The sequence below is a fragment of the Orycteropus afer genome, unplaced genomic scaffold (genome assembly GCF_000298275.1).
Source record: "Orycteropus afer afer isolate SDZICR_OR568_19922 unplaced genomic scaffold, OryAfe1.0 scaffold00575, whole genome shotgun sequence".
NCBI classification, from domain to species: domain Eukaryota; kingdom Metazoa; phylum Chordata; class Mammalia; order Tubulidentata; family Orycteropodidae; genus Orycteropus; species Orycteropus afer.
This window is the reverse complement of record NW_006922162.1, coordinates 291,587-303,806: the sequence shown is the minus strand read 5'-3', so window position 1 is coordinate 303,806 and position 12,220 is coordinate 291,587. Positions and strand designations below refer to the sequence as shown.

Below are 12,220 nucleotides of genomic sequence, written 5' to 3'. Positions count from 1 at the left end.
TTATTCTTAGTAGATGAATTGTGATACTGGGAGGTTCTCAGAAGGCTGTGAGAATGGATTGGTTTTGGAGGGGCCAGTTAAGGAGTGATCATTGGCTGTTGATGAGTGGGCAAGGGCCAGACTAGGGCATGGTCCAGGAAGAAGTGAAGAACTACTGAAGGACAGAGTAACTGTGGAATAGTTACAGGAATCACACTCCCTGAGCAAACCACGTGTGCTCTGGAAATCCTGAAAGGACTTCTGCCTGCTCTTGCTGTCTCGTCACATTGCAAAGCAGCTGTCTTCCCTGCTGCCATGGGGCACTAACTGGGCCAACTTGATAATGTTTACTCATATATTTCTTTGCAAGTGTCCATTTACCTGAGTGTGTGCATGTGTGAAATAGGTATGCAAAAATATATGAAATGCATAGACATGATTTATTATTTTTTCCCAATATTATAAAATTTTATGTCAAAGCTTCGACAGTGACATACAAAGGCAATATAAAATGTTTAATTATCAATATAGCTGTTTACCATAAGGATAAAATGTAGTTGTTTCTGACTTGATATACACATTTGGCTAAATATGAAGTGCCTAGCTTGTTTGAAGTGTACACAGCCCTTGACCATGCAAGGTAAAGCTATGCAATCTTAATAAATCTATTTTATGATTGTCTCATGACCTTTAAAATGTTTTAATCAAAACTTTAAACTCTCTTTCATTGTTGGTTATAAGTGTAAAATTATAGTACAACTATTTAACACATTGTAATTTAGAACATTAGAAACACTGAGAATTAAAGTATTATAATTCTTCATAAAAAATTTATCAGTAGCTTGAACATTGCTGGGCACCTTCACATCATGTAACTAGCAGTACAGAGCAAGAATCTTTTCTTTGCCTTGGCAAATCATTACACTCCTTTTTAAGTTTGGACTAGCTTCCAAAATTTTGTCCTTTGTACTGTCAATGTTAGGAATATCTCTGAGAGCTCCTTTACCTTGATGTTTTTTTTGCCATATCAGTTCCTTTGAGACATCTTTATCATTTTCATCAGAACCCCTTTCCTCATCTATGTTCTTAAGTTTGCCTTCACTCAATTCCTCTGGCTGCATATCTTGAGTCTCTGGAACAATGGTGGTGTCAACATTCCCATGATCATCTGTGTCCTCTGTAAGCCCATTTGCATTCTATTTGGATTCTGCAAAGTTTTGGGCACAGTATAATCCTGCACTATCGTGCAAAAGAATAACTGCCTGTAATCCTTGTAATCTAGATGTGGATTTTCCAGCAGTATTGATAACTGAGCTAGCAGTTTCACCAGATAGCTTAATGTAAATTAATTCATGCTGACTTCTGAAATGATGAAACCAGCCTTGACTTGAAGCAAAATGTTCTTTTTCAGTCTCCTTGAAATTACTGTTTTCTTTCAGTGCAGCAACTAACTTCAATGCTTGGGCCCAAATGCTAGCCAAACTGATTAGGATATGTTTTTGATTACAGTCTTCTATCCATATATAAGTGAATGGTAAATTTCAACCATAAGTTGCTTTCTGTACTGGATGCAATTTAAAATAAAATATGTTCAAGTGACTTTACCTTGTTTTTTATATTCATCAGATTTTTTTCAAGATGCTTCATACTATAGCTTCATGAAGGCTGCTAGGTCGGTCTTACCTTTGCTTCTGCCATTTTTGAAATTAATCACATCAGATTTTCAGTGTTAACATTTTTTTTTTCCTTTGTTGCTCTGTTATCTTTGGCTGCCCATTTTTATAAAATGGCACATGGGTCTATCACCGGGAGAGAAGCAGACAACACCACTACACACCATGCTACTTGTACCTGAACTGAATAACAGATGCCAACAGACTTTGATAAAAGTAAGAGGGTTGGTCATGGATCATAATGTACATCCGTTATTTGCAAATGATCTGTGGACTAAAGAGCTAGCAAAGTTTGTCCTTTATGTATCTATCCAATTAATACTCTGGTAATTGAAATTTTATCTCTGTTGTTGGGAGACTGGTGTTATTTAGCTAAATTGTGTTAACTGTATTTATGTGTGCTTGAACCATGCAAGGACTGTTGTTGTTAGGTGCCATTATGTCAGCTCTGACCCACACCAACCTCATGCACAACAGCATGAAACATTGCCTGGCCCTCTGCTACCCTCACACCTGCTGCAATACCTGAGCCCATCGCCTCAAACTTCTATAAATCTTCAAGTTATTGATGAGATAAATCTGTCAAATGCTATTCTTTAAGAAAAACACCCTTCAATTTTATTCCTTTCTTGCATACTTCAAGTAATTATCTTTGACAATCTATGGGGCAAACTTAGGGGCCCTAATGTATGGCATAAATAGACTATCAAGCATAACTCAAAATGCACAAACAGCGAAAGAGAAACCAGATGATTGGGATCTTCTGAAAATTAAATTTTTATGTGCTTCCCAAGACTTCTCCAAAAGAGTCAAAAGAGAACCTACAGATTAGGAAATAATATTTGGTAATGACATATCTGACAAGGGACTTACCTCTAGAATTTATAAAAAACTCCAATATCTCAATAACAAAAAGAGAAATAACCCAATTAAAAAAAGGCAGAAGACATGAATAGACACTTCACCAAGGAGGATATTCAAGCAGCCAACAAACATATCAAGAATTGCTCACGATCATTAGCTATTAGAGAGATGCAATTAAAACAACAATGAGATACTATCTTGCTCCAGCACTAGTAGCAAAGTTCAACAAGACAGAAAATAACAAATGCTGGCAAGGATGTGGAGAGATTGGGACTCTCCTACACTGCTGGTGGGACTGTAAAATGGTACAACCACTGTGGAAAGCAGTATGGTGATTCCTTAAAAAGTTGGAAATAGAAATACCATTTGATTCAGCCATTCCATTATTAGGTATATATTCTAAAGAAGTGAGAGCCTTGACAAGAACAGACATATGCATACCCATGTGCATTGCAGCACTATTTACAATAGCCAAAAGATGGAAACAACCTAGGTGTCCATCAGCGGAGGAATGGATAACCAAACTATGGTACATACACACAATGGAATACTATGCAATGCTAAAGAATAATGTAGAATCTGCAAAACACCACATAACGTGGATAAAATTGGAAGATATTATGCTAAGTGAAATAAGTCAATCACAAAAGGACGAATATTGTATTAGTCTGTTATTGTAAAAGTCAAGGAAAGGTTTCTATATGGAAGGAAATGTTCTTTGTTGATTACCAGGGGTGGGAGGGGAGGGGAGGGAACGCAGTTAGACAGATAGAGATAAGTATTGATTTGGGTGAAGAGAAGGCAAATGTGAGTGATCAATATGGCAGCCTTGAGGATGAGAAAGACGTAGAGAGGTACATGGGAGGTACAGACAACAAAGATGAACCCTTTTGCACATACAGTATTACACTGTCAGTGAAGGCAAACATGGGTGTACAGGTGGATAGATGGGTGGACAGGCTGAACTATTATGTATGTCTATGAAGCAGGGAGTGTACCCAAGAACATGTATAGGGTTGGGAGACAATGGTCCTATAAGTTTATGTGTGTGGTCTGAATTCCCAGGTGTATAGTAGAGCTGACAAGGGGCAAGGTTTTAGTCACAGCCAGCTACCCAGAGGGACCGAGTAGTTGAACTTGTGGGCTTGGGACCATAGTTGCAGGGGACATCAAGCTCAATTGGCATAACATACTACACAAAACATTGTTCCACCTCCTACTTTGGTGAGTAGTGACTAGGATCTTAAAAGCTTGCAAGCTGCCATCTAGATGCAGTAATGGGTCTCTCCTCATCCAGGGCAAAGAAGAATGAAGAAAACCAAAAATTCATGGAAACAATTAGTGCTAGCATCTGGTACACCATGCAATCTGCAGCCTATATGACTATGAGACCAGAAGAAATAGATGGTGCCTCGCTACCACTGTTAACCACTTGGAAGGGGATCTTGGATAGAGAGGGAGAACAATGTGGAACAAAGTCATTTGGAGAAAAAAAAGGGGGGAGGGCAGGTTTGCCGGTCCGATAGAGCCTGGTGGAATCACTGAAACTATGGCCCCCTAGCTGCCCTTCAGGTCTGGAATTGAACCCACACCTGTGGCTTCCAGCCAAACAAAAGACAGGCATATAAGTTGAACATTTGCCTGGGGTAGATAACGCTCCTTGGAGAGAACAATCATGGGAGAAAGAAGGGCTGATTATGCACAGGGAGACAGCAGGGGGCAGGAGTGCATGTAGGGATGGACACAGGGAAGAGGTAACTGTCAGGAGGAAGTGGGAGGGGAGCTGTTGCATTGTGGTAAATTGTGGTCAATGTCATGAGACAAAGTGTATGTGAACTGTATGGAAAGTGAATTTGCTCTGTAAATTTTCACCCAAATCACAATTAAAAAAAAAAAAAAGGTAAGTAATTATCTTTCACAGTCCAGATATGTTTCTGGCATCTTTAAGAATATGATTACTTGATATGAATCTTTTTTTTGATTGGAATCTGGGTGAAGTGAACAAAATACAGCTCAGTTCCTTTGAATTCCCCCATTGTGGCAAGATGTCTCACAGAAGGGTTCATGGAATTAAAAATCAACATATCCTTACATTGGAATCTCTAGCTTCTGTGGGGTCATGAGTTATGGCCAACAATGCTGATGATTCCTACATTATCTTGGTATCATGGAGCCAGAGTCCAGTTGGTGTGACCCTGGATTCTCTTCTGTTTATGTTCTAACTCTGCTTTGCTTTATCTGTTTCAGTTTCACAATAGGCATGATAGTGAAGGGTTAGGCCATGGAGGAAAATGAACCCATTGCAACAAATCATACTAACAGCCCACGTAGACACAATTTGAAGAATAATGAAACAACTTTGCATATTCCACCTAGTTAAAAACTAGAACCTTATCAAAACCTTAGAAGCCCCCTGTGTATCTGTCCCAATTGAGTCTTTTATCTTCATAGGTAACCACTGTCTGTAAGTTTGTCTTAGTCATTTCCTTTCTTTTTATAGTTTTACCATGTGCATGTATATATTTCCAGAGAATAAATTTTAGTTTAGTTTCACTTAACTTTTTGGTCTTTATAAAATGAAATCATATGGCAAGTATTCTGTGACTTCTTTGTTGGCTCAGTGTCTTTTTGAGGTTCATCTGTGCAAGTTCTCATCCACTCTTTCCTTAATGACTACTTGAGTTGTTTCTAGTTTTTTTTTTTTTCCTTTTTGCTGTTGTAAATAAACAGTGCTGTGGTGAGCATTCTTCTTCATGTTTCTTGGTACATGCACACAATAATTCCTCTAGGGCAGAGATGCTGAGTAGAGTGGAAAAGTTGTCCCTTGGGGACATCTGGAAATATCTAGACATTTTGGGTTGTCACAGCTGGGGAAGGGGTACTACTGGCATCTGGTGGGTAGACCCCGGGGATGCTGCTCATCTTTCTACAATACACAGGGCATCCTTCACCCACCCCCTTACTCTCCCACATAACAAAAAATTCTCTAGTCCCAACTGTCAATAGTTCTCAAGATGAGAAATTCTGCTCTAGAATATATTTTGGTGTGAGGTGTAAGATGGAGGCACTCTCTCTTTTCCACTCTGGCTAGCCAGTTGACCAGGCAATATTTCCTGAGATATTCTATCCATTTCCCTCTGACTGACATTGCTACTTCTAACCTACCAAGCTCCTGTAGGTCGTTTCCAGGCTCTCAAAAACATATGAAGTTAATGTTGTTAAATAAATAATATGTGAAATAAGGGGCCTTAAGTTTTTTTTTTTTCTTAAATTGTAAAAAGACACTATTCCCTTGCTTATTAAGATAGGAACTTTTAAAATTGGCTTTCATTATCTTCCAGATTCTTAGACTGTGAGTAAAGACAACTTATTCTTCCCAGTTCATCATGGCTTCAGCCTCAAGGTAGGACTGCAGTTCTCTGAATACTTTCTGAAAGTATTTATTCGTCTGTGTTTTTAAAAGGCCAAGTTGATGACATTTTTAGCTCTGAATCTGGCTGATCTCACTGAGCAGTCATTGTCCAGGAAGTGTAGATAGAAGAGAGAGAATAGAAAAAGGGAGAAGGGAGAAAAGTTGAGGCAGACGAGAGGTGTATTTGGTGCGGGAGTGGCTGTGAAACAACAGTGTCTACCCTTGATCTAAGAAATACAATTTACTTTTCATTTTTTAAAAACCCAGATGATTGCCTTTGGGGTTTCCTTAGTCCCTACAGGCTTTTCCATGCCCAATATTTGAATAGCCAGTCACGTGCAGAAAGTGTTTGTAAGGTCTGTGGGCTGGTAAGACTGGCAGAGACCCTGGGTCAGGAGGCATATCTGTACTGGATGAGACTGGTGATGGAGTGTGAAGGGAAGATGGCTAGTGCCTGTTCCTGTCTTTCAAGAACACTATCTTTTTCCGAGGTGAACAGTAGGAAGCATTTCTGGTTTTAACTCCCTTACAGGCTGGTTTACCTTGTTGGCCCATGAAGAGTTTTATGAATACCTAATGTGCCTGGACGTTAACCCTCCTGAACCACAGCACCCAGCATGTGATGTTTGAATGGATCTGTAATGTCACTTCAATTTCAAAGTCTCTGGGCAGGGTCTGCAGTAATATAGTTGTCATAAACCTGCATCCTTCCTCTGGACAGGAAGGACTTTTCTCATAGAGGTTGGGGTCCAGTGGTGGGCACAAGGCAGCAACCATAGTGTTCATAGCAGAGTGCAAACTGACCTGTTTACAAACTGGGTCTGACCATCTCATGGCCATGCTCATATATATCTGTCCATGAGCTCTGGTGTTTTGTACCTTTGCTTGGAGTACCTCCCCTCACTGTCATGCCTGTGTGTGTCTGCAGCCTTGCTGGCCTCCTGGCTTTTCTCTAGCTTTCAAGACCCACAATCCCAGAGGTCTGTGCCTGGAACTCTGCCTGGAACATGCTAGCTTCAGCCATCTTCAGGGCTCAGTTCTATCAGCTCATCTTCCCAGTGAGGCCTTCCCTGACTAGACCAAACCAAACCAAGATCACTGCCATTGAGTCGATTCGACTCATAGTGACCCCTCCCTGGGTTTCTGAGGTGATATCTCTATGGAAGTAGATCGCCCCAATTCCTTCTGAGGAGTGCCTGGTGGGTTTGAGTCGCCAGCCTTCTGGTTAGCAGTCAGATGCCTTAGGCCCTATGCCACCAGAGCTCCTTTCATACTGTCTGAAATAGTACCATCACCTGCACTCCATTCATTATCCAGGATGACACTTATTGCTGCCTGACATCATTCTGTATATTTATTTATTTGCTGATCTGTTGTTTATCATCGCCAATTAGACCTAACGGCTGTGCAGTCTGGGAGTGGGGCTTGCCCATTCATGCAGGGTGCTTATAAATACAAGTCTTTCTCATCATATATTTGGTTCCTATGTTCAGAAGGTGAGAGTTTGAATAGCAGGGGTTTCCATATTTTCTAAATTTATTTGGCTTCTGAATTGCAGTTAGCAGGTAGTCACGTATCAGATATCATGGGGGAGCCATTTGAAAATCTATCTGAATCTGTTCAGCTCATGAATTTGGGTAGTGAGAGTTCAGATAGAATTTGAGAACTTGGGAAAGAAAGGAAACATACTTGTCAAAGGTATAAGAGAAAGGAAAGAAACATAAGACAGAAGCAAGAAAGCAAAGCTACTATGTAAGGAAATGGGAGAAGAGTGGTTGCATTGTGGGGAATTACGGTCAATGTCATGAGACAAAATGTGTCTGAACTGCTGTATGGAAAATGAATTTGCTTTGTAAACTTTCACCCAAATAACAATAAAAATTAAAATATACGTGTAAAAAACCAAACCAAACTCACTGCTGTCAAGTCCTATCCGACTCATAGCGATCTCTCCTTGGGTTTCTGAGGCATTATCACTACGGAAGTAAAGTGCCCAACCTTCCTTCTGAGCAATGGCTGGTAGGTTTGAATCCTCAGTCTCTGGTTAGCAGTAAAATTCTTTAGGCACTATGCCACCAGAGCTCCCTATATATGTGTGTGTGTGTATATACACACACACACACACACACATATATATATATATGTGTGTGTATATATATAGGCAGCAAAAAAAAAAAGAAAGAAAGAAAGCAAAGCTACTAGGCCACTGCATGAGAGGACAACAATGCAGTGTCAGTCCAGTGCCCAGGGCTTCCTTTTGGCAGTTACTGTTATATGTGGTGATGGTAGTGGAATCTTGGTTTTTCACTAGAGGGGATCATCTGTTTTTTCTTTTTGGTTAGTTGCTATTGAGTCAGTTCTGACTCATGGTGACCCTGTGTGTGCCGAGTAGAACTATTCCATAAGGTTTCCAAGGCTGTGACCTTTCAGAAGCAGATTGACAGATCTGTCTTCTGAAATGCCTTTGAGTGAGCTTGAACTGCCAGCGTTTTAACTAGTAGTTCAGTGATTAACTGTTTGCATCACCCAGGGGCTTCTATTATTTTTTTAGAACACTTTAAGAAGAAAACCACTTAAAACAGTACCCAGTTGCCATTGGGTTGACTCTGACTCATGTCAGAGTCATGTCATGTCATACCTCCTGTGTGTGAGAGTAGACCTGTGCTCCATAGGGTTTTTGGTGGCTGATTTTTCAGAAGTAGATCACCAGATTTTTCTTCTGAGGCATCTTTGTGTGGACTTGAATCACCAGCCTTTCAGTTAGCAGCCAAGTGTGTTAACCAATTTCATTTCTTGGGACTCCTTAAAAAGAAAATGAAGTATATAATGCCTCTTTAAAATGACTCCATTATAAAAATATTCCCGCATTTAGAAGACCAATCTGTGTTTATCTGCAAAATTCCTTACCTGCTACCTGTGCCCAGTGATGCCAGATCTGGGTTGCTGCTCAAGCTAAGATGCTTTCTGGCAAGCACACCCAATTTACTGGCTGGTGTTTTATTGTTATTATTTATTTTCTGAGAAATTGGCTTCCCTGCATGCTGCAGAGACTGCTGCCTTTACCTCTCTGATTCTGTTTTCTGTTGTTGCAGAGGTGTTGTTGCTGGTAGAGGTGCCAGCTCAAAGGTAAAGTCTGTTAAGCTTCTTGAGGTTCTGAATGCTCTGGAGGAAGAAGAGACTAGCAATGACAAGGAAGAGATTTTCATCTCACCACCTGAGAATGCTTCTGGGGACTTCACCGATGAGGACTCAGGTGATGAAGACAGCCGGCATGGAACTCACCTGCCAGGGAGCATGCTCCATGCTACCGTGGTGTCTGAGGATTCTGGTACTGGGGAAGATAATGAAGACTTGGAGCTGCAGCCAGCAAAGAAGAGGCAGAAGAGCATAGTTGAACCTCAGCGTGTTTGGACCAAAAGAGATCTCCAGCCCAACTTTAGCAGTTGGACAGCATCAGATCCTCATATTGAGTATCTCAAAAGTCAGGAACTGAGTCCTGTAGGACTCTTTGAATTATTTTTTGATGAAGGTACAATTAATTTCATTGTTAATGAAACCAATCGTTATGCTTGGCAGAAAAATGTCAACCTGGGTCTCACAGCCCAGGAATTGAAGTGTGTTTTGGGCATTTTGATTTTAAGTGGGTATATCTCCTATCCAAGGAGAAGGATGTTTTGGGAAACATCTCCTGATTCACATCACCACCTTGTGGCTGATGCAATCAGAAGGGACAGGTTTGAATTGATTTTCTCCTACTTGCATTTTGCAGATAACAATGAACTTGATGAAAGTGATAGGTTTGCCAAGGTCAGGCCTCTCATTGTCCGGATGAACTGCAATTTCCAGAAGCATGCACCTTTGGAAGAATTTTATAGCTTTGGTGAGTCCATGTGTGAGTACTTTGGGCACCGGGGATCCAAGCAGCTGCGCACAGGAAAGCCTGTCCGGCTTGGTTACAAGATTTGGTGTGGGACGACCAGCAGAGGCTATTTGGTGTGGTTTGAGCCCTCTCAGGGCACATTGTTCACCAAGCCTGACAAGGGTTTGGATTTAGGAGGTAGTATGGTGATAAAGTTTGTGAATGCACTTCAGGAGCGAGGCTGTCTGCCATACCACATATTTTTTGACAAGGTTTTTACAAGTATCAAACTAATGTCCATTTTGAGGAAAAAGGGGGTGAAGGCCACAGGAACTGTCCGTGAGTATAGGACTGAGAGATGTCCCCTCAAAGATCCCAGAGAACTGAAAAAAATGAAGAGGGGTTCATTTGATTACAAGGTTGATGAGAGTGAGGAGATCATTGTTTGCCGCTGGCATGACAGCAACATGGTCAACATCTGTTCCAATGCGGTAGGCATAGAGCCTGTGAGGCTCACGAGTCGTTGTTCAGGGGCTGCCAAGACGCGGACCCAGGTCCACCAGCCATTGCTGGTGAGGCTGTACCAAGAGAAGGTAGGGGGTGTTGGGCGCATGGACCAGAACATCGCCAAGTACAAGGTGAAGATCCGGGGCATGAAGTGGTACTCAAGCTTCATTGGCTACATCATTGATGCTGCCCTCAACAATGCATGGCAGCTGCACAGGATCTGCTGTGAAGATGCCCAGGTGGACCTCCTTGCCTTCCGGCGATATGTTGCCTGCGTTTATCTGGAAAGCAATGCTGACACATCATCCCAAGGAAGGCGAAGCAGGCGGCTGGAAACTGAGAGCCGCTTTGATATGATTGGCCATTGGATCATTCACCAGGACAAGAGGACCCGTTGTGCCCTTTGCCACTCTCAGACCAACACTCGGTGTGAGAAGTGCCAGAAGGGCGTCCATGCTAAGTGCTTTCGGGAGTACCACATCAGGTGATGCCACGAAGAAGGTGCTGGGGCAGAGAGGAGCTGTACTCCAGAGTTGGCTGGAAGAGACACTGAAGGGTTTCCTGCTATATGCTCAGTGGATTATTTTGTTTTTTCAGTGAAATGTTTACAACTAATTATAAGTAATAGTTAGAGCATGTCTGTCATATTCGGATGTTGTGGAGAAGAAAAAAAAAGAATCTCTGATGCTTTAGTTTTATATTTTCTCTCCATCACTATTATAATTATCTTTTTTATTCTTTCTATTATGCCTCCATGTAATATAAGTCAGTATTATTTGTGCTAGGAATTTCAAATGTTTGGAAATCTGTATTTTATACTTTTACTCATTTCAGGTTATGAGCCTCTTGAGCTCTGGTGGCATAGTGTCTAAGGCATTTGACTGTTAACCAGAAGGCCACTCCTTGGAAGGAAGATTGGGCGATCTACTTCCGTAGTGATACTGCCTCAGAAATCCAAGGAGGGGTCACTGTCAGTCGGATCTGACTCGATGGCAGTGTTTTGCATTTTGTTGTTTTTTATCCAAATAAAAATCTTGTCTTAGGGTGTAGATAGTCCATAAGGACAATCAAACATAACCAAAAAGTTTACAAAAACTAAGTGTGAATAACAAAAAGGTCTTATCAGTACATGCTATGGTTTATAATCTAAGATACAACAGGCAATAGTGTATAAATACTATGTCCCTGTAGTGAAGGGATTCTTAATCCTGTTTATTTCATATTTGTCCAAGGCTATAAAATTGCCCAAGAATAAATAACCTGCTTTGAATTTATCCATAGGGCTAGAGTTACACAGTTCATATTTTCTTGAGAAAAATATTTTCCCAGTATAGGTACAAAAAACAAAAAATAAAAAAACCAAATGCACTGCCGTCAAGTCAGATCTGACTCATAGTGACCCCTCCTTGGGTTTCTGAAGCAGTATCACTCCGGAAGTAGATTGTCCAACCTTCCTTCCGAAGAGTGGCTGGTGGGTTTGAACTGCCAGCCTTTTGGTTAGCAATCACATGGCTTAGGCACTACACTACCTGAGCTCTTAGTATAGGTACATCCATGTGGAATTCATTTGTAGGAATAACATGAGGTAGGCATCTATTTTTCTCTCCAGAAGGATGAATGGCATTATTTATTAAAAGTTGTATATTCCCCACTGATTCAGCTTCCATGTTTATAAATTCCTGGACACATGGGGAAAGTATTGAAACAATGAAAAATGTTTTTATGTTAGAAAATTTAGTGGATTATATTCCAGGGGAATAAAAGGAATACATGTAAAAAAGTCCTATCAGAAATCTAAGAAAGTGTGTCAAATACTTACCTTTTCTCTGACTTGGAAGATACTTTCTACAACAGCAGAAATAAAAAAAGGAACACAAATCAATAGATTTGATTATAAAATTTTCATTTATTATCAAAGAAAATTAA

At 40.7% G+C, this 12,220-nt stretch overlaps 1 protein-coding gene across 1 annotated transcript; it reads left to right on the top strand.

Moving 5' to 3' along the window:
* The first annotated feature begins 5,902 nt into the window (after window positions 1-5,902).
* On the top strand, window positions 5,903-10,782 carry PGBD2 (piggyBac transposable element derived 2). The gene is made up of 2 exons (XM_007956143.1): window positions 5,903-5,919; window positions 9,021-10,782. The coding sequence occupies exons 1-2, from the start codon at window positions 5,903-5,905 to the stop codon at window positions 10,780-10,782; spliced, it is 1,779 nt and encodes a 592-aa protein (XP_007954334.1).
* The last annotated feature ends 1,438 nt before the right edge of the window (window positions 10,783-12,220 follow it).